The sequence below is a fragment of the Sitodiplosis mosellana genome, unplaced genomic scaffold (assembly GCF_009176505.1).
Source record: "Sitodiplosis mosellana isolate CC-2019 unplaced genomic scaffold, AAFC_SMos_1.0 Smas_scaffold_42, whole genome shotgun sequence".
Lineage (NCBI taxonomy): Eukaryota > Metazoa > Arthropoda > Insecta > Diptera > Cecidomyiidae > Sitodiplosis > Sitodiplosis mosellana.
In genome coordinates, this window is record NW_022595284.1 from 418,257 (window position 1) to 437,224 (window position 18,968).

The following is an 18,968-nucleotide window of genomic DNA, read 5'->3' on the forward strand; positions in this document are numbered from 1 at the left end:
TCTCGAGGTTCAATATGTGAAATATCTTCTGTTTGAGCCATAATTCGTTGGAAATTCATTTTTAATGAAAAAACGCTTGGGTTTGTTAGTTTTGTAAAGAATAAATCTTTATTTTTATCTTCGGAAAATACAATAAATATTTTTTAGATCAATACTCGCTAATTTGTTCTTTGTGAGTGTGTTGTCTTAACAAAATGTTTCTGTCATATACAATGGTTGGATCGGAAATGGTCAGATATTTTCTATTTTGGCCGGACATTATTCTAAATTGGGCAGAAATAAATTCAAATTATGCCCGATATTACATTCTGATTTGGGCAGGTTTTTTTGGATTGAATAGAAAGGGGAGTCCATTTTTGTGGTGCGAAAGTTCTTAATTTCAATCAAGTAGGGGTCATTTGTATAAATTGATAAAAGTTATTGATTGAAGTAAAGTAAAAACAAACAGACAGATAGTATGTAAGCAATCCGAAAAAGAAACGAGACAAATTTACCAGGTGTACATAACAATTTATATATAATATAAATTCACGTGTAGAAACTTGAATGTGTGCGTGTTTTGTTAGTGATTTTTTTGGTGTTTTTCTTTCTCATTCATCTGAATTCAGGTTGTTGGATTTGATGCATCGATTTAATTCCCTTCACACTTTTCTTTCAATGTTTTATCGGCGTGAGATGATTTTTTTCATTCGACAGACAACGCCCACCACGTCAGAACACGTGCTCAATATAGCTCATTTACAAACGAATACCTGCATTACGTGATCGCACAAAGTTCAACAATTCATCGGAATCTTCACACACGAACGGCTTTAAGTGGTGGCAGGCAACATCGTGCCATTTCAATCCGTCGTTGTAGAAGTTGTTCAAGATCGACAAACACGATTCATCGTTACCTTTAAAAATAAGGGGAAATTTGCGATTACTTTCACGAACGAGAAAAACAACATTTTTCTTATTTCACAAAAGAAACAAGTAAAAGTTATTCTCATGCACATACCTTGTGCAGCTTCACGATTATCTGGTTGAGCTTGGCCATATCCTCCAGTGTAGCTCCAGTCGCCAGTGTTGCGTTGAGATGTTGGTCCTACACAATGAAAATTTACGTTCAAAAATCTGTATCATTCGAATGTGGAACCTTCAAACATACCGATTTTAGCGCCTGATCCAGACCAGAACCATCCATTTTCATTTGGTGGTTGCAAATCACTTCGGTCACAACCAGCAAAGTTACATTTGCGACCCGATGTCCAGATGTAACGAACATTACCTCGTGTCAATCTTTGTTTAATGAATTCATTTTCCTGAAGTAAAAACCACCGCGATTAGTAGTGAATCAAATTGATAAAAACTGGGTCACTCAATTGATAGTGAAACTTACTTGAGGCGTTTCAAGTGAAACAGCATCCATACAATGTCTGCGGCAAATGTTTCTAGCGTCGAGCCAATCGACTTCTAAGTTGCGTGTTGGCCCATGTTCCCAACTGAAGAAGTATGAATGAGCCACACCACGAGCATCTCGATACGTGGAATGACGAACACCTAATCGCACGAACAACAGAAAAAATCATTCATCAAATCAAAATTCCACTTACATAATTTTGACAATTAACAGCTAACAACTGTTGTTTGCCGCCAATTATTCGTTACAGCATCGAAAAAAAATCTCAAACTAATTTCTATCGCTTGAAAAATGCTTAACAACCCATACACCCATTGTAACAACGCGCTTCAAAGTACATCATTTTTCGTTTTTCTTTTCCATACAAAGAAGCGCATTGTTTTCTGAATTACGAAACGATCAACAGTTTGTACACGAAACAGAAAAGAAAATGAGTGCATTCCGTGTGTGTGGACGCATTATTCGTGATTCGGTTCCCTAGTTTTCAGTTTTCTTTTTATCATCGTTGATCGAAATTTTCCAGAAGCATGAGCCTACATGAAAAAAGAAGCAAAAAAAAAGAATTGGCATAAACTTACGGTTTGCGCAGCTTCTGGGATCGGGTAGAGCCAAGCGACGTTGTGCCAACGCAATTGTGGCGCCGATTGTGAGAAGTGTCAACGTGCGTAGCACCGACATATTCTGCAAAGAGAAACCAAGAAACAGAATTACTAAACCATATTTCCAAGAGAAAATCCACACATCGGCGAAATTACGTCAGTAATGCGCTTGAAGTTTCACTCGCGAAAACGATTTCACTTGATCCCAATGAATTCCAGAGAGCGCTTGCGTTTGCGCTTGCATTGGGATCTCTTTTGCCACTTGTGTGCGAGTGTATATGACTTGAAACTCAACTCAACTCAACGCAAAACGCATTGCTCCACATTAATTTCTCATTGAATCGCGTTCAACCGCAGTTCAATTATATATCCGCACCTATTTCCGCATTCATTGTATGATAAACATAATCATCGGCTTTTTTTCTCTCTCCACATTTGCATTCAATTGATGAATCAATCAAATGCAAAACCTCTATCAACTCTATGGACGAAAATAGCAATTATATGTATGTTTCTCTGTTGTGTTTACCTCTTTGATCTACATTTAATCATTTGTTGTTGATAATTCGTAAACGACTCATTGAATTTGTTCAGAAGCATGAGAACCTCATCAATGGCCCATTGTCTTTTGTGTTGTTTTTAATTGATTCCATCAAATAATCGGGGAAGTTGTACATTTTAGTAGTTCATTCATGCGAATGAATTGATTTGTTCGCTGGAAATATGGAATTTGTTCGAGAGAAATGTTGCAAAATACTCGATATAATCAAATGCAAACTACGATTGGCTGCCTCTCGCTATTAATTCGATCAAACAACCAATCAGAGCCAAAGCATGATCTGCATAATAATATGCGGAATTTGGCTGACAACATTTTTGGCTACAATTTATATTCTTCTCTTGTGACAAGTGAAACTTTACACGCATCAAAAGAAAAGGGAAATTGTTTGCTTTTCACTAAATCCAAACATAAGAAGAGCTGTCGCAGGCTGTCGTTAATTTTATGATTGTCTCGCAAATTGGTGTCAATAATTTTGATTTTGGTGAGGTCCGGGTCTACCATCAGTAATTGGTACTAAGATCGCATCAACGTAATTGGATTGAAATACCGCTAGTGGATAACAATCGGCATTAATGAAAATGCGACAGACGTCGATCCATTGAGCAGTAGTTTTTTTTAATTAAAAAAACAGATCGTTGAAAGTACAAGATTAATTTAAGAAGAGTAAGTGTTCGGGCAGGCGATGTCGAGCAATATCGTATCTTATTGAAAGAAAAAAAGTGCGTGGATTCCGGTTCGAAATCAATGTCACTGCGGATCAAAAGAGAAACAAAATCAATGCCGAGGTGTAGTTCTGTACACACACACACACACAATTACAGTCAATCTATACAAGTGTTGATAATCTGAACGAGTGCGCGCACTTGAACATTCCACACCGTCGCTAAATGCTCGGCCGATGTTTAACGCGAAGATGAGGTGTTTCTACATACATCAAATTCAAAAGACACTCGATAAATAAGCGATGAAATGAACGCGTATAAAACTGCAGTATGTTAACACAGTGTGGCGAGCGCATGAGAAAAAGAAAACATCGGCTGCTTATTTTAATTGACTCTATGGTTCTGCTTGGACGATGTGTATGTTTGTTTGCTTTTTTTGCTTTGGTGATTAACATTGAAGTTGATCGAGTGACATTGAATACATCATGCGCAGCGTTCGCGCGGACGGATAAACCACTTAGATTTGGCTAATTGCATGCTGCGCGAACGAGTGCATGCCAAGAGAATAGTGTGCCACAGGGAAATCAGATGATTGCAGACACAAAATCTAAATCTATTCGTTCCGAGCGAACAGGTGGTTAAGGCCAAAAGTTCAATTTGTTTGCCTGAAGATCGATGATGAGTGGTGTATCAAAAATTTTAAGTCAGAAAAAGAAAAAAAAAAACAAAAAAACTAATCCATCGAAAACTTTCTTTTATTTTGACTTTTCCTACACTTGAACTGAAGCAAATAGCACGGTCAAAGTGTGAGTTCGTCATGATGCTTATGAGAAAAAAAACAAAGCAAATGGCGAAACGCTTTGAAAAGCAGCAATTTTCTCATAAGGCAATCGTGCGCCAACCAACGTTCCGACTCTTCATCGAGCACTTTATGTTTATTATCACAATAAACAACGTACCCAGAGTCATATCGTGCGTACATTTAATTGTGAAAGTTTTTTAAGTGGATTCACAGCAAACAATTGTCGTTCAATCGATACAATGCAAATTGAACATACCATGCGATCAATCGTGCCCATACTCTTGAGCAGCTCATCGAACAACGAAAATATGGTCTTTGTTTTGGTCGTTGGTTGATTGCACTGCAGGCCATTAGCGTTTCATGTGAGTCTCGAATAGTTGAATGCAGAAAAAAATTGATGGATTATCAAATGTTACGGAATTTTGTTGCGGTCTTATCGCAATAAAATGACACGAGACATTTTGCATTGATTGAACGGGCAACTACTCATTCCGACCACGACTCTGTAGTTATTTTTGGATTCGAGAGTTACGACTAACGAACAAAAACAAAAATTACGAAAATTCCCTTGTAATGCCACCGTTCATGCAAAACAGCGCACTTTCGTTGGAAATGCATCTTTGAGAAAGTGTCGCACCTTTCTTGCAATCTTCGATTTGCGTCGAGATGTTAATAAACGTTGTGAGAAGAATAAATTTGTTTATGTGAAAACCGCGAACCGCTAAATGTTCGCCAATAATACAACATTTCATTGCAAGAAACTTGTCTTGTTTTACTGTCGCCCGCGATGCTTTCGGAACTGTAGTGGCAAATGAACGTTTTATTTTCATTGATACTATTCACAAGCCAGACACTCGACGTTCTACGCTAGTTTTCCTCTTCCTCAATTTCATTCATACAGCAGATTTGTAAAAAAAATGAAGTTATCATAAAAAAAACGTTAAACTGTAGGCTTTCACGCAGTGTTTTTCTTTATTTTGGCATCTTACCTCAGTAGGAAAGAGGTTTCGCGGAAAGAGTGAAATTTCTAATTTATTTATTTAGATTTAATTTCATCGTTGTTTCGACACTTTTCAACTCTGTTTTTTCTTTCATTCACATTTTAAGAAAGATTTACTTTCTTTCTGTTGTTTGAGTTTAATGTGCAGCCAACTGTTTGGCATCACCGCGAAATTGATACCGACCATAAGTAAATCATTTGCTCACGCGCGTGGTACAACAGTTGTGGAGTAAGGGAGAGGAACAATTGGAAAACACATTTTTTCGTAAACCAAATTGAGGTATTTCATTTTTGAAATGGCGCGCAGTTCAATCACGCTTTTCATTTTGAACTTGCCTACGAACATTACAGTTTATGTGTGCTTATACCGTTTACATAAGATTCTTCGACGTGTAATGTTCAATCATCATGCAAAATGAAAATAGCAACCAAATATGCTTTTAATTGCAACTATTAAGAAAGCGAGAGAGAAGCGAGAAAAAAAAAGATTTCAATATCTATTGAAGAGTGTGCTTAGATTACATTCAGTTTTTGGTCGGTTGTAATAAGTATCGAAATAATAATAATGAAAAACTTTCTTCGCGCGCAGCATTCGATTATTTTTAACACTGTATTTATGAGCAATCGTGATTTGCCATTAATCTTGTCTTGTTGGTTACTGAGCCAATTGTATTATGCAAAGCAACAAAAAATGAGCGTATTTGTGTGCGATGAGAATTCAGCTACTTAAACACCATTGAATTGCCACTGGGCTGTCAAAACAATGGAGATTGTAAACATTTGTGTGTGAGTTAAAACTTCACACCTAGTGGCGAATCGCCTGTTGTTGTTGGCGGCGGCGGCACACACAGACAACACGAGACGTGCACATCATTATAATGAGCTAAATATAGCGGGAACACGGTTAATCATAAGTACATTGTTCCGATTCGAAGTGGTTTTTATGTTTAGCGCATGAAGCGATTTAATCGATTCATTCAGTTTAAGCGTATTTATTCTTTCGCTGGCGATCGGCTAACATGCTATTGTTTCTGTTTGTGTGGCCAAACGCATATCGAGACAGAAAAGAGCTGGTGCACCAGTTCTAAAAAGAGTTATTGACTGTAAACAGAGAGTGCACATTGCACTCAACGAAAGATTTATGAAGTTTATTGAAGTAAAGACAGTAAAATGGCTCTAGATGACAGGAATGAGCCTCAAAAGTATGCGCCTGTATGTGTGTCTGTGTGTGATTTGTGACAGAATAAAGTAAGAGAGATAAAAAAAAATGTATCAGCCAGAAAATATAGGTGAAATACCAAGCGGACGAGAGAAAAAAGCGCAAACAGAACGAAAACAAGTTTATTGAATTTCATTTGGTCAATGACGATGCGAACGAGAGAGAGAGAGATCTTTGTATGTATCTTAACGATGGTGAAATGTTTATTTCTTTTTCTTCAAGTTCAGTTTATTGAACCTTACTTGAATACGGAGAAAAAAACGACAAATTCCAAATGGTCGGAATCGGTAAAAATTTATACATTTTAGAATGTTAGCGTGCCTCTAACGGTACGTGTCTGCCTACATTAATTCCCAACAAATGGGCTTCAGATTGATGATTATGTCACATAATGCCGAATATTATCTCTTTGAATGCCTTTCTGTGTTAAAAGCAGACGCATATGCAAATTAATATACATACATTTACTCGGGAGATTTATTTACACACATTCCGTGATGGCGATATATAAAAAAATTATAAAAATAGTTCAAGCAATTTCACGATGATGCGTTATAAATCGTTCGATTAACCATAGAGTATGGTATCAAAATGGAAATGGAAATTGAAATCAAGTCACCAATTCAAGGGATCGTCCAGTTGCTCAATCGTTCAAGTAAAAATAAGTTTATGAACATTTTCGAATGTCGGTCAGTTAAAAATAACAAAAGAAATTGTCAAGTCGTTAAATCGTGTAAATAAAATGTTTTACTATTTAGTTTTGCTCATTACTGAAACCAACTTCACCGATGACATCACTAAACAAACACCTATTGGGAACGAATCGTTGAAAGAAATGCGGGAAAATTGTGCCACACCAGATAATGTTTGTGGAAAAAATCCAATATGAGAGAAAACAGAGATGACATTGAAGTTGACGCAATTATTAAGAATTCAAACGGTATTTTCCCCCGTTTTGGTCATGAATATTTTTCGAGTTAATTTGATTCACACACACAAACAAACACACATAATTCATTGCGAAGAAATTACTGAGGTCAAGATGAATTTATTAATAAATTATTATGGCTGAACTGTTTGACGAGATAAATTAGAAAATTCTTATGCTATATCCGGTTGAGACGAAATTCCGGACCAATTCACTTTTAAATTATTGCCCCATTGACTTTGCAAGTCGAGCGCGTGCAATTGCAAATTGAAACGAGTTTCGACACATCATGGCAAAGAGAAATTAACAAGATGTAAATCGAACATTGAATTTAATTTCTAAATGATTAAACCGATGAAATTGGATTTATCGCACTCATGTTACAGTACACACCGATCGACACACGCAAACAAGAACTTTCTTCACATGGCGCAGTCGCTCGCACCAGCCAGTTGTTTGATTCGAACTTACCTTTTAATTTTATCAATTGGATTTTCACCAAAATAACACACCCAAGTAGATTTTACTATGACACGCGAACAGACACCGAACAAACAGTGTTGAAACGATTGAGGAGCTTTACTTGTGGCAACAAAGCGGGCGAACGGATCGATGTTGACTGGTTGGCAAAACGTTCGGCACCCAAGTTTATAGCCTGGCCTAAATACCCCATCACCAAGCGCTGGCACACCATCATCATCATCGCCGTCGACATCTATCTCTCTTCTTTCTTCATATTGTGTTCGCGTTAGCGCGGTCGCGAGCAGTGTTGATGTAAACCGCACCGTGCAGCACATACAGGCACTTGCAATGGAACATCGAAGCATCGAACATTGCAAAGTTAACCTACTTCTTTGTGTATTCGATCCGATGCTGGCAAAATTTCCCCACCATGGCCAGTCGAACGTATACACGCGCTTCTTCAATCACTCATCAATGCGATCATTCTATGCAATACCGCGACTTATGTGATATATATATGGTTATTTTCCCGTTAACAGCAAAACAAAGAACTATCACTATTCGGTGAGGCAAGTGATTTTACATTGGAATTCATGGTTGTGCCAAAAATAATCGCAGACAACTGTTTCTGGGCAGTCGTCTTTCCTACACTTCGCTATCATATCCGATAAAAAAAGAGCGTTCTTTTTCGAATGACCTTTCTGTTGTTTGCAATCTTATGCACGGAACATCTTAATCTCTATGTCAGATTTCCCCTTCACCGGCTTTGAACCCATATCTTTGTATATCTATGCAAATGATAACAACATCTGAATATGGAGAGGAAAAATCAATTTCTTCGCATGCGTTTGCCTTAATATTCGCCTTTTGATATGAAGACGATAAATAAAATTCACATGAGTTATTGCAGGAAAAAAAATTCAACAGAAAAATATTTATAAAACAGTGGATAAAAACATGTGATTCGACAAGCAGATGGCCTTGTCTTCACATCGACGTTTCCAGTAATAATTGAAAAGAGAAAAAAACTGACAACATCGCAAAAAAATGATCACATAATAAAGATGATCTGTGGACGTGAGTAAATTTTTACCGATTTTTCAGTGATGTTCGGTGCATTGACAACGGTGCGTTTCGATTCTGCTCGAAGCCTGTCATTCAAAGCAATCGAATGCAAACCATTCATTAACAATGATTCGGATAAGCACAACTGCAAATTGTGTAATACCTCGAGAATGGTTCTTCGGCGTTTGAAATACTGAAGAGTGAAGACTCACTTTGATTTGACGATGCTACAAATCGGAATAGCCTTCAAATGTTTCGAGAACAACCGATATTGGGAATTTGAAAGGGATTGTCATTTTATAATTGCATCGTTTGAACGAGAGAGAAAAACAATTAATGGCATGCCATTTTTAATGTAATTGCTCAAATTCCTCAAATGAATCATATTTTACAGGGAAATAGCACATTAGCATTCGATTTCATTTTTATGAAAGCTTCCTTCATTGATTGCTATAAATTCAAAAGAGAAAAAAAAAACGAAATTATCAGCTATTTAAATAATGGTGAAATTTTTTTTCTACTGAAATATTTCGCACATAGATCAATAACCATCGAAAATTGTGAATCAATTGAATGAATATCAATTTTCACTTTGTTATGTAAACACAAGTACATCATTTGGAGACAGGGGGACATGCTTTCAAAATAATGATAATTTATTCAATTGCGATGGGAATATATAAAAACGCGTAAATTTTGGCCGGCCCGCTGACAGAATATATTTTTGTCAGCCTAATTCGTCTCGTGCATAACAAGACAAAATTATTTAGTTATCCACACGAAGTGAAATTGCTGCCTTCTGTTTTCGTCTTCAGCTTCGTTTTTTCCACTCTTTGCGCTGGTTGTTGACAGTAACTAAAATAACAGAGTACAATGGATTTTGCATGCTCAGTTTAAGTTGACTGTAGTGTGTTAATGTTGACACATTTCATTTATGCAAACTGCCGCAAAATTACTGTCGATGTCGTCAATTATTATCAATGAATTGGTCTCGTAAATAAAGATGTTCGAATCATTGATCGATAAAGTATATGCACAGCATGGCCCATCCACGACGATATTTTTGTCGATCAACTATAAAATTCATGCCTACACTGAATATGAAGCGCTTTTTGCCTCATTTTTTCGGCAATTGCACGATGGCATGCCTTATTGTCCGATTATCTTTGCACGTATGATCCGTTTGTTTACGCAATTTTTGTTTCATTCACAAAAGTTCACGTATCGTCGGTGTTTGTGATTGTAAATTGCTATTACAATCGAAATCACATAAAAATGGCGTCTCTATTGTTTGGCACGTGCATGATAGATTGAGTTCGGGTAAAGAACGATCCACGTTTTGTGCCATCGTTTAATAGTCTTGCTCGTCTATAATTTGCTGTTATTTTTGGTGTTAGTTTTTTTTTAATCCAAGAGACATTACAAAACGTCTATTGTCATAGACATTATAGTGTCTTTAGGTGCAAATCTATTTGCACGTACAAACGTATATTCAAATGCACATACTGGAGACCATAATCAAGATTTGCTATTTTGTCGGCGTTGACGAAACAGATTACAATCCGAATGTAGTGCGATGCGGTACTCTGCGAGTGTAATTGTAAGATTTTGTACATGTTTTTTGTGTGCAAGTTCGCGATAGAGCAGGTGTTACACACGGTTAATTGTGCTATGATCTAATGAAAATGGGTTTTTTTAGTATTCACAACGTGGCATTTGCGATTAAACAATCAACCAGCATCAACGACAATTTTATCTATCGTGAAAAACCATACAGTTCCCACATCATCGAGGGACACACACACGAGACAGGCTGCAAAATGAAGTGATGTTGCGAAATGTGAGCGACTGTTATCAAAAGCCAACCTGCACGTAAAAACTCCATTCAACGGCAAACTTGTATTATTTTTCTCCATAAAATTGTGCGGCAAAGCATTGCACCGAAAGACAAAGACCGAAAATGACGACATCATGCCAAACAAATTGCTGATCGAACAGCGATGCATTGATTTGAAGTGTTCATTGCTTGTCGCATTTTTGCAGCCACATTTCGCGCAGAGCCACATCGCACCATTATGAATGAGGAATATATGTGCTGGTCAGCACATCAAACAAAGATGCGATTCAACTTGGGCGAACCAGTTAGTGGCTCATGTGCTGAAAAAGGCAGCTATTTATAATTACTTCAGACATAAATCTAGTGAAATATGTCATTACACGCGGTTGCATGGGCCCAGACGAACAAAAAGAGCAAAACGACAACAAAAAACCGTTAACAGATTGTTTTATTTCTTTCTCTCGTTCGGCTGTTGTTTATTTTTTTCGTTTGCGCGAGAACTCGCGAACAAATGTACAAACGGGCCTGTATGGGCTGCGTTGTTGCTGTTGTACAAATGTTAACGCAATGGCTACGAGTCTCGCCAAAGCGTTAAGTGAAATGATGCCACATAGTGCCATTGCATTGCAATGAATAAGATGAAATATTTACACACAAATTAATTCCCAAATAGAAATCAATTTCACTTTCATAAGACAATCTCTATTCAGCAGCATTCACTCTCACTCTCGAATTAAATCACACTCATCGTGATGGCATGTGAATGAAGGCACACTTGTGGCTCGGAAAATGCAAAAGAAATTACACGATTTTCAATCGAACTAATGATGTTTTCAATGGCTGTGTGTTCGATTAAGTGCATATCTTTAAGTTGCGCCCATACTCGCGCATATCTGGTCATCACAATTATTATTAGCCTTAATCATTTCTTTTGTTTTCAATGGCGATAAAAAAACACAAACATTTGCTGGAAGCGACGAAAAAATAACAATTTCTCGACTCTTTTATCAGTGGAGTTTTAGTTATAATAATTATAATTTATGGTCCAGTATGAATGGAAACCACGCAGATGTACCTACCTCAACTCAAATTGTTTTGGATTTTAGCGTGTCCGCTGAACATTGAAACTTTGGCATTTTGTGTCAAAGAGAAGCACATTGTTTGCGAGCACATTTGAATTGCAATTGAGATACATATGGAGACGAATAGGTAAATGAACTCAGACAAATCGATAAATAACTCCGCACATATGCAAAAAGCACTGATGACCTTGTATGTCAAACTGCTTCGTGTCAAACCATTGATTGAATGCGCATCGCGCATACACATTTTCCCCTTGTCATTATGGCACTCAGACCAACGATACACGTAAAACATAAGAGTGATCTGCACTTGTAAGCGAACGTTTTTCGTGTTTGGATTCGTGTTGATGGAATATTTTCTCAAATAATTAATAGAGCTCACTTTTTTAGCACTACATGAAATGTAGAGCTACTAATCTGCGTTTTTTTTTCTAATACTTTTTCGAGCCATGAACAGAATTAGAGTGGCTTTCAATTTTATGCTCATATTTTTTATTCAATTCAAACTAGTGGCAGTAACGACAAATAAGTGCATAGTATCTCGAAACGCTAATCAAATTTTTATTATCAAATGTTATTTAAAATTTACATTACTTTTTCCCTTTTTTTGTATATTACTCTTTTACCCTTTAGTATAAGTAATGGTTGAGATAAATTCTATGCGCATATTATTTATTTGATTTAAAGGAGTTACATTAATGAAGAATAACGTATAATAAAACAATGGTTTAGTTAAATTGATTTAATATCATATGTACTATCAAGAATTAATTCCCTTTTTTGATTATACATCTTTTCATCATACTTTTATCATTCATTTTACTTTACGAATCGATATTCGCAAAACAGAGATGACTACAAATGCATTTCGTTATTATTTTTTTGTTATATAGTATATATCAAAACATAACAAAAATAGTAATGTAAATGAAAAATTAAAGAAACAACAACAACTGAATAAGGTTACACAAGATGTTTTTATTGCTTTTCATATTTCCAATTTATGATATTACTTCTTTTTCTTCTTTAAAAAAAGAACATTCTCGAACGATGAATCCAGAACATTCTTCTTACGCTTTAATGAATTTGCACTATCACTATCCATTCTCTCAGACCCTTTTGCTTCTACTTTTATCTTTTTGGACTTCTTGAAATTGGTAGACTTCTTTTTCCGTTTTGATACTGATTTAATTTTAATGTTTTCAACAGATATAATTTTACGCATTACAACGTCAATATTTTCATCATCAGAAAACTTCATTTCGTGGATTTACAAATAATTTTAACCAAACTAAAATTACAATTGGAATTGACATTCAAATCACAAATATAATTCAAAGACTACTTTAATAAAATACATTTCATGTAGTGCGCCAATAAAATAGTTTGTTGTGGAACAACAAAATAGAAAAAGTATCTATAAACTCAAGAACGCAGAGCGGAGCGGAGCGACGCTCTGCGGTCTTGTTTTGTCTTCAAGTAGCAAATTTGGAATTCGCCAAATAATGTAAACATACACAGCGAACAACAAAAACATTCAGGACGCGTGAAGAACGAACGGTAACCATTCAGCAAATTTATATCCAATCAATCGTGTAATTTACTGACTTCAGTCACGAAATCGATATTAATGCAATTGAATCGTAGTATTTGCAGTCACTTCGGCCAGTCATTATTTTGTACATCTTCTCATCCATTTCGTCTCTTCAATCTTTTCTTGTTGTTTTTTCTCCATCGATCTGCGTATATTGAAACGATCAATCGAACGTAAAAAAGTGTCAATGCAAAGATATGAAAACCGGATTCATAACGTGAGTGAACGAAGCAATAAAAAAAATTGTTTTGGTAAACAACGTCTATCAAATACGACTTAAAAAAACGACCCTTTCGAAAAAATGTAAACTGAAGACGTTGAGCATAAAATCAAATTAAACGGTGATTGTTTTTTTTATTTTAAATAAAGTAATATTGAATTTAAACAGTCTCCTCCATGTGCGGAACGCGCGATTCGAATGGAACTAATGTAAATAACAACAAATTAGCCGTGATGCATGGCCAAAACAAAGCAGACGTTGTGCCGAATTTTAACCATATCAAGATTATTTTTTTATGCAATGGTGCATTACCATTTAGTACCTCGCGAAACCACACTTGGTGAAGTGAAATTATGTTCTGCCAAGGGAAGAATTAATTGTGTGAACATCCTCAATTTGCTATTTTTGCATAATCTACTTCTTATGCTCTGCCATCGTTGAATCTTATGCTCAGAATGATCTCGGAACAATGAGTAATTTTCACAATGTGCAATTAAACCAATTTTCTTTTGGCAAAACAATTAGCTCCGGGCATGTAGTTGACAAGCGAAGCTTGATTTCAATTGAAAATTCAGAGAATGGAAATGATCCCAAGTTCATACCCAGAAATTAGACTGTTTTAAATGCAACTGTTAATGGAAGGTGATGTAAATTAAAAACAATCGACTTTATTATAATATAAGCATTGTTGCAGCTGTGAATGTACGACATTAGCTTGAAAAATACTTTGAATTGAGTAGCTAAAAAAATATCGGACATATCAACATCACAATCGGGAAGTATTTATATTCAAATTTCCCACCGTGTCTCCTGAATAAAAGCACCAAACCTCGTTTAAAAAAAATGTCCCGCTAAACATGCTGTGAATGTCATAAATGTGAATGATATCTCATTCTAAAAAATACTTTGAATATTCATAGCGGTAGCATAAGTTCAAAAAGTTATGGAATAGCTGAAACATTTAAACTGATTTCGTTGAAAACTTCTTGATGTGTTTTGTATTTTCTGCGATTTGGAACAATTTAAACATCAAATATGTCATAAACACAAACACAGACTGTGGCTGAACGGTTGAAGGAGAGTTTCCAAATGTGTGTATTGTGTCATTGTTTCGCCGCATCACATGTATTTGTATTGGTGAGCACCTCTCCTAATGTCAAGTTGTTTGGCGCTATTGTGAAATCGACATCGTACAAAGTATCCGTGTTACTGCTCAAAGGTGCTTACTCGTTGAAAAGAACATTCTCTTCTTTGTTATTGAATTTCGCAACGCAAAATGACGAACGATCATATAAATATTACGGAAATGCGATTCAATTTTTTCATCAAAACCGATGGATTAGGTGAGGAGTATTTGACACCCAAAATGATATTGGCCGATTTATTTTGGCGAATCAAAATTTGCAAAGCCACAACTGTAGGCGGTGAAGATGTGGTCAATGTATTTCTTGAATGTTCGCCGCCAACTAGCGCATTGACATTGGACTGGATTTGTGAAGCAAAGGCGACAATCGCTTTGTGTTCCATTACACCGAACCAAGAGCCGTATGAGAAAAGATTGCCGAAAGCAAAATTCACAGAGAATTCGACAACCATTGGATGGATGCCGTTTGCCAAGTGGACTGATTTCAAGCGTTACGAGCAAAATGGAATCGTCTGCATTGACGTGCAGCTATCGGCAAATCCGGCAAAACAACACACCGAATCGGAAATAGAGCAAATGGGTACGAAATTTCGTTTCACTGTCGATAATGTGAGCCAACTCAACAGGAAATCATCACCAGAGGTGACAGTACAGGGAACCAATTGGTATGTGGTACTCAAGAAGGGTGACGAAAATTTAAGCGTGTTTTTGTACCTTAAAAAAAATGTATTCAGCGATAATTGGTTTTGGAAAGTCAAATGCTCTTTCAAGCTGTTGCCATTCTGTGCTGCTGCTGAAACGCCACCAGTTTGCAAACAATTCAGCTACGTATTTGGTTACAAAACGGAGAGCTGGGGATTCATGAAATTTATTGCTTGGAATGATCTCATGGACCCAACCAAGAAGTATGTGCAAGGGGATAAGGCGATCTTTGACATCGATTTGGAAGTTGACTTCCCCACGTCACTGTGGGATATCGATCAGAACTCAACCAAGCAAAACGACCAAATCCAGGAATGTTCCGTTTGTCTCCAAAACATCGTCGGTCGGGAACCGGTTGCAACCAAGTGTGGCCATTTATTCTGCGGCGATTGTATTAGACAATCAATCGAAGAGCACAAGAAGTGTCCAATGTGCAATGCCAATGCCGATTTGGCCGACCTTCGCATCGTTTACATTTCAAAATAAAGACAAATCAAACAACTTTTACTCGTCACGGAATTTACATTTTGCACGTGTTTGACTGACTGACGTGACGTGACGATGCATGGAATATTTTATTTCTTAAATAATTTACGACGCTATAGCAAATTTGAATCGATCGCAGCATATAATATTGTCACTTTCTTTAGTTTATGTACAGTGTACACAATTTATCTAGCTTATAGTTTGACAAGCCATTGAGGTTATAAATCTTCAATTCTAATGAAGCAAACAATTTTTTATCAATAAAATATAAATACAAACTTCAAACAAAGCTTATAGGATTATGATGTTTGAAATGTTTGACGATATTATGACTTTATTACAGATTTTATAGGCAAATTCACCTAATAATATTGAACAAATGCGAAAACACGTAAGTTTCATGACGGTAAGTTTCTAAAAGAAGACATCAAGGTTAAGGCATACATTTTGTGTTAAATCTTGAAATGGTGGAGAATAGTTACGATGTTATAATTCTTTATTTCTGAAAAATGTTCAATTAGTTCAAATCCTTCGAATGAAAGTTCAGAATGGATGTTCGAAGACCATTTTTTGTTTGTTATTAAATAACGATTGCATCACACCATGATACCGTTGGAGCACTTTTTTGGATTACCATTCATGACCTGTTCATTGTCCATGTCCATAATTTCATATGTGGTCAACATTATATTTCTTGTGGATCCTCATTACACAAATCAAATTTTTGAAAATAAAATCCAATAAATCTCGTGATCAAAAAATTCATCAAATACAATCAATATGACAATTTTCGAAATGAACATAAAAAAATGTTAAGAATACTGGGCTGGAATTCTAAGAATTCCACCGAAATCGTTCGGAATTATTTTTTTCGTACATAAGACCATATTGGAGTGAAAGAGAGAGATTCCACTAATTTTCTGGATATCACCGGAATTATTCCGATAACTATCACTTTTCCTTGAAAATCTTAATAATTCCGGTGATATCCAGAAAATTAGTGGAATCTCTCTCTTTCACTCCAATATAGTCTTACGTACAAAAAAAATAATTCCGCACGATTGTGGTGGAATGTCTTAGAATTCCAGCCCTGATCGTGTCTACTTGCGAATCCAAAAAAGTACATTCCGTACAACGGAATGGCGAGCAAAAACAATTTGGATTTGATGGACACCTATTTTGAATTTAGCATAAAAACGGATACATTCAGCGGTGAATATTCGACACCCGAATTTAAGTTATCCGGAATACCATGGAAGATCAAAGTTGCTAAGAGAGTAGCCGGCAGAGAGGATGTGATTGGCGTGTTTCTACAGTGTTCACCGGTCTTCGAGTCAAATACATTGGATTGGTCTTGTCAAGCACAAGCCACTATCAAATTGTTATCCAATACACCTGGTCAACTACCGTACGAGAAAAAAATACTGAAAACTCAATTTACAAATGGCTCACGGTCCAACGGATTGGTTCCATTCATCAACTGCGCAGATTTGAAACGATACGAGCAACACGGGGAAGTTCATTTTGATATCCACTTATCGGTAAACCCTGTTAAGTTTTTTACACCATCCCAAACCGAACAAACACGCACAAAGTTCCGATTTACTGTCGAAAATATAAGTAAATTGAATGCAGAAAATTCACCCGAAGTGATACTACGTGGCAACGTTTGGCATATGCAGGTGTGGAAACATGATGAACATGTTGAAATCTTTTTACATAATAAAAAGAAACAACAAAGTGAAAACTGGGTGTGGAGAGCAAGGTGTTCATTCAAGCTGCTCTCATTTGCCGAAGGTATTGAGCCAATCGAAAAGAAAATAAATATGTTGTTCTACAACGGTGATTCTTGGGGCTATAATAAATTCGTAGCCTGGAACCAATTGATGAAGACATCTAACCATCGGCGTGACATGCTTCATACAAACGGAATTTCGTACAAGCAGCGCCCGTGTACTTCGTAGTGGAAAAAAAGTGAAGCTTGCTTGTCACCAATATTGATGTTCACGAACATCAAATTGTTTATGCGTTATTTCGCCCATTTTATGAACTGGAAATGAAAAGTTCTTCAATTTCTAGCAAATTTCACATATGAATTCATAAACACATCGAGAAAACACAACTTTTTTTCACATAAAAAGCAAAAGCAAGATGATTTTTTCGTTGATGGTTGTTCGATCCTGGATCGTTTGTGATTCATTAATGATTTGCAACACATCCATTTTTGATTTCGATATTCCAACTGAATACGATGTTTTGTATTCATTAAACAATTCCATTTTGATCACAAAATAATTTTTTATTAAAATGGCTATGACGAAAAACCACGCGAACGATTGCAAACGATAGCACAAACATTAATGTCTAGGAACATCAAATACGGAAGATTAATGATTTTATCATTCAATTTCTTCCTTTGGCGTCGATTTCGCAATACAATGGGACGGTTGATTGATTTTGTCATGTCGATTTAGGCCCCAATGCTTGATGCCTTCCAAATGTTTTTCGATTACACTGCGTTTGCCCTTATTGGAATGTTGAATGGCAAAATTTAAATTATCACGGAAATTAGTTCGTCTTCTTCGACATCGGTGGTGGGCACTGGGCACTTCGTCGGTCGATTCGGGGAACATCAGCAAACCGGCAGGCTGAAAATTATTTTATGTTCGATTAAATGCGTTCGATTAATTGTTTGTCGCCAATAACAAATTATATTACATTCAAAGTTGATTTTTGAAGATATCTTTTATAAATGTATACTTAAAAAACACAATAGAGATTTTATTTGGAATGAAACAATAAAATACAAAAAAATTACCGTTTTTATTCTGGAAAAATATAAAACTTGCAGATTAGATCAACACAAAATGTTTGTTTGCTTGTATTTTTATTTATTTTGTTTTGTTGCTTCACATCGGCGAATTAATTTGACATTTGTGTCGAACTTCAAGTCAGTGTTTCCCGATGAATTCGCTTTGACAATAATGTCAATTCGAATTTGATGTTCCTAGACATTAATGTTTGTGCTATCGTTTGCAATCGTTCGCGTGGTTTTTCGTCACAGCCATTTCAATAAAAAATTATTTTCTGATCAAAATGGAATTGTTTAATGAATACAAAACATCGTATTCAGTTGGAATATCGAAATCAAAAATGGATGTGTTGCAAATCGTTGATGAATCACAAACGATCCAGGATCGAA

The 18,968-nt window shown here is 36.2% G+C and overlaps 1 protein-coding gene across 1 annotated transcript; it reads right to left on the reverse strand.

Moving 5' to 3' along the window:
- Positions 1-168: 168 nt before the first annotated feature.
- LOC129569736 (uncharacterized) lies at positions 169-7,807 on the reverse strand. Its single transcript, XM_055448876.1, has 6 exons — positions 7,646-7,807; positions 1,981-2,083; positions 1,382-1,542; positions 1,151-1,304; positions 1,001-1,087; positions 169-896 (listed from the first exon to the last, which is right to left on the reverse strand). The coding sequence occupies exons 2-6, from the start codon at positions 2,078-2,080 to the stop codon at positions 739-741; spliced, it is 660 nt and encodes a 219-aa protein (XP_055304851.1). The 5' UTR covers positions 2,081-2,083; positions 7,646-7,807; the 3' UTR covers positions 169-738.
- Between the last annotated feature and the right edge of the window lie 11,161 nt (positions 7,808-18,968).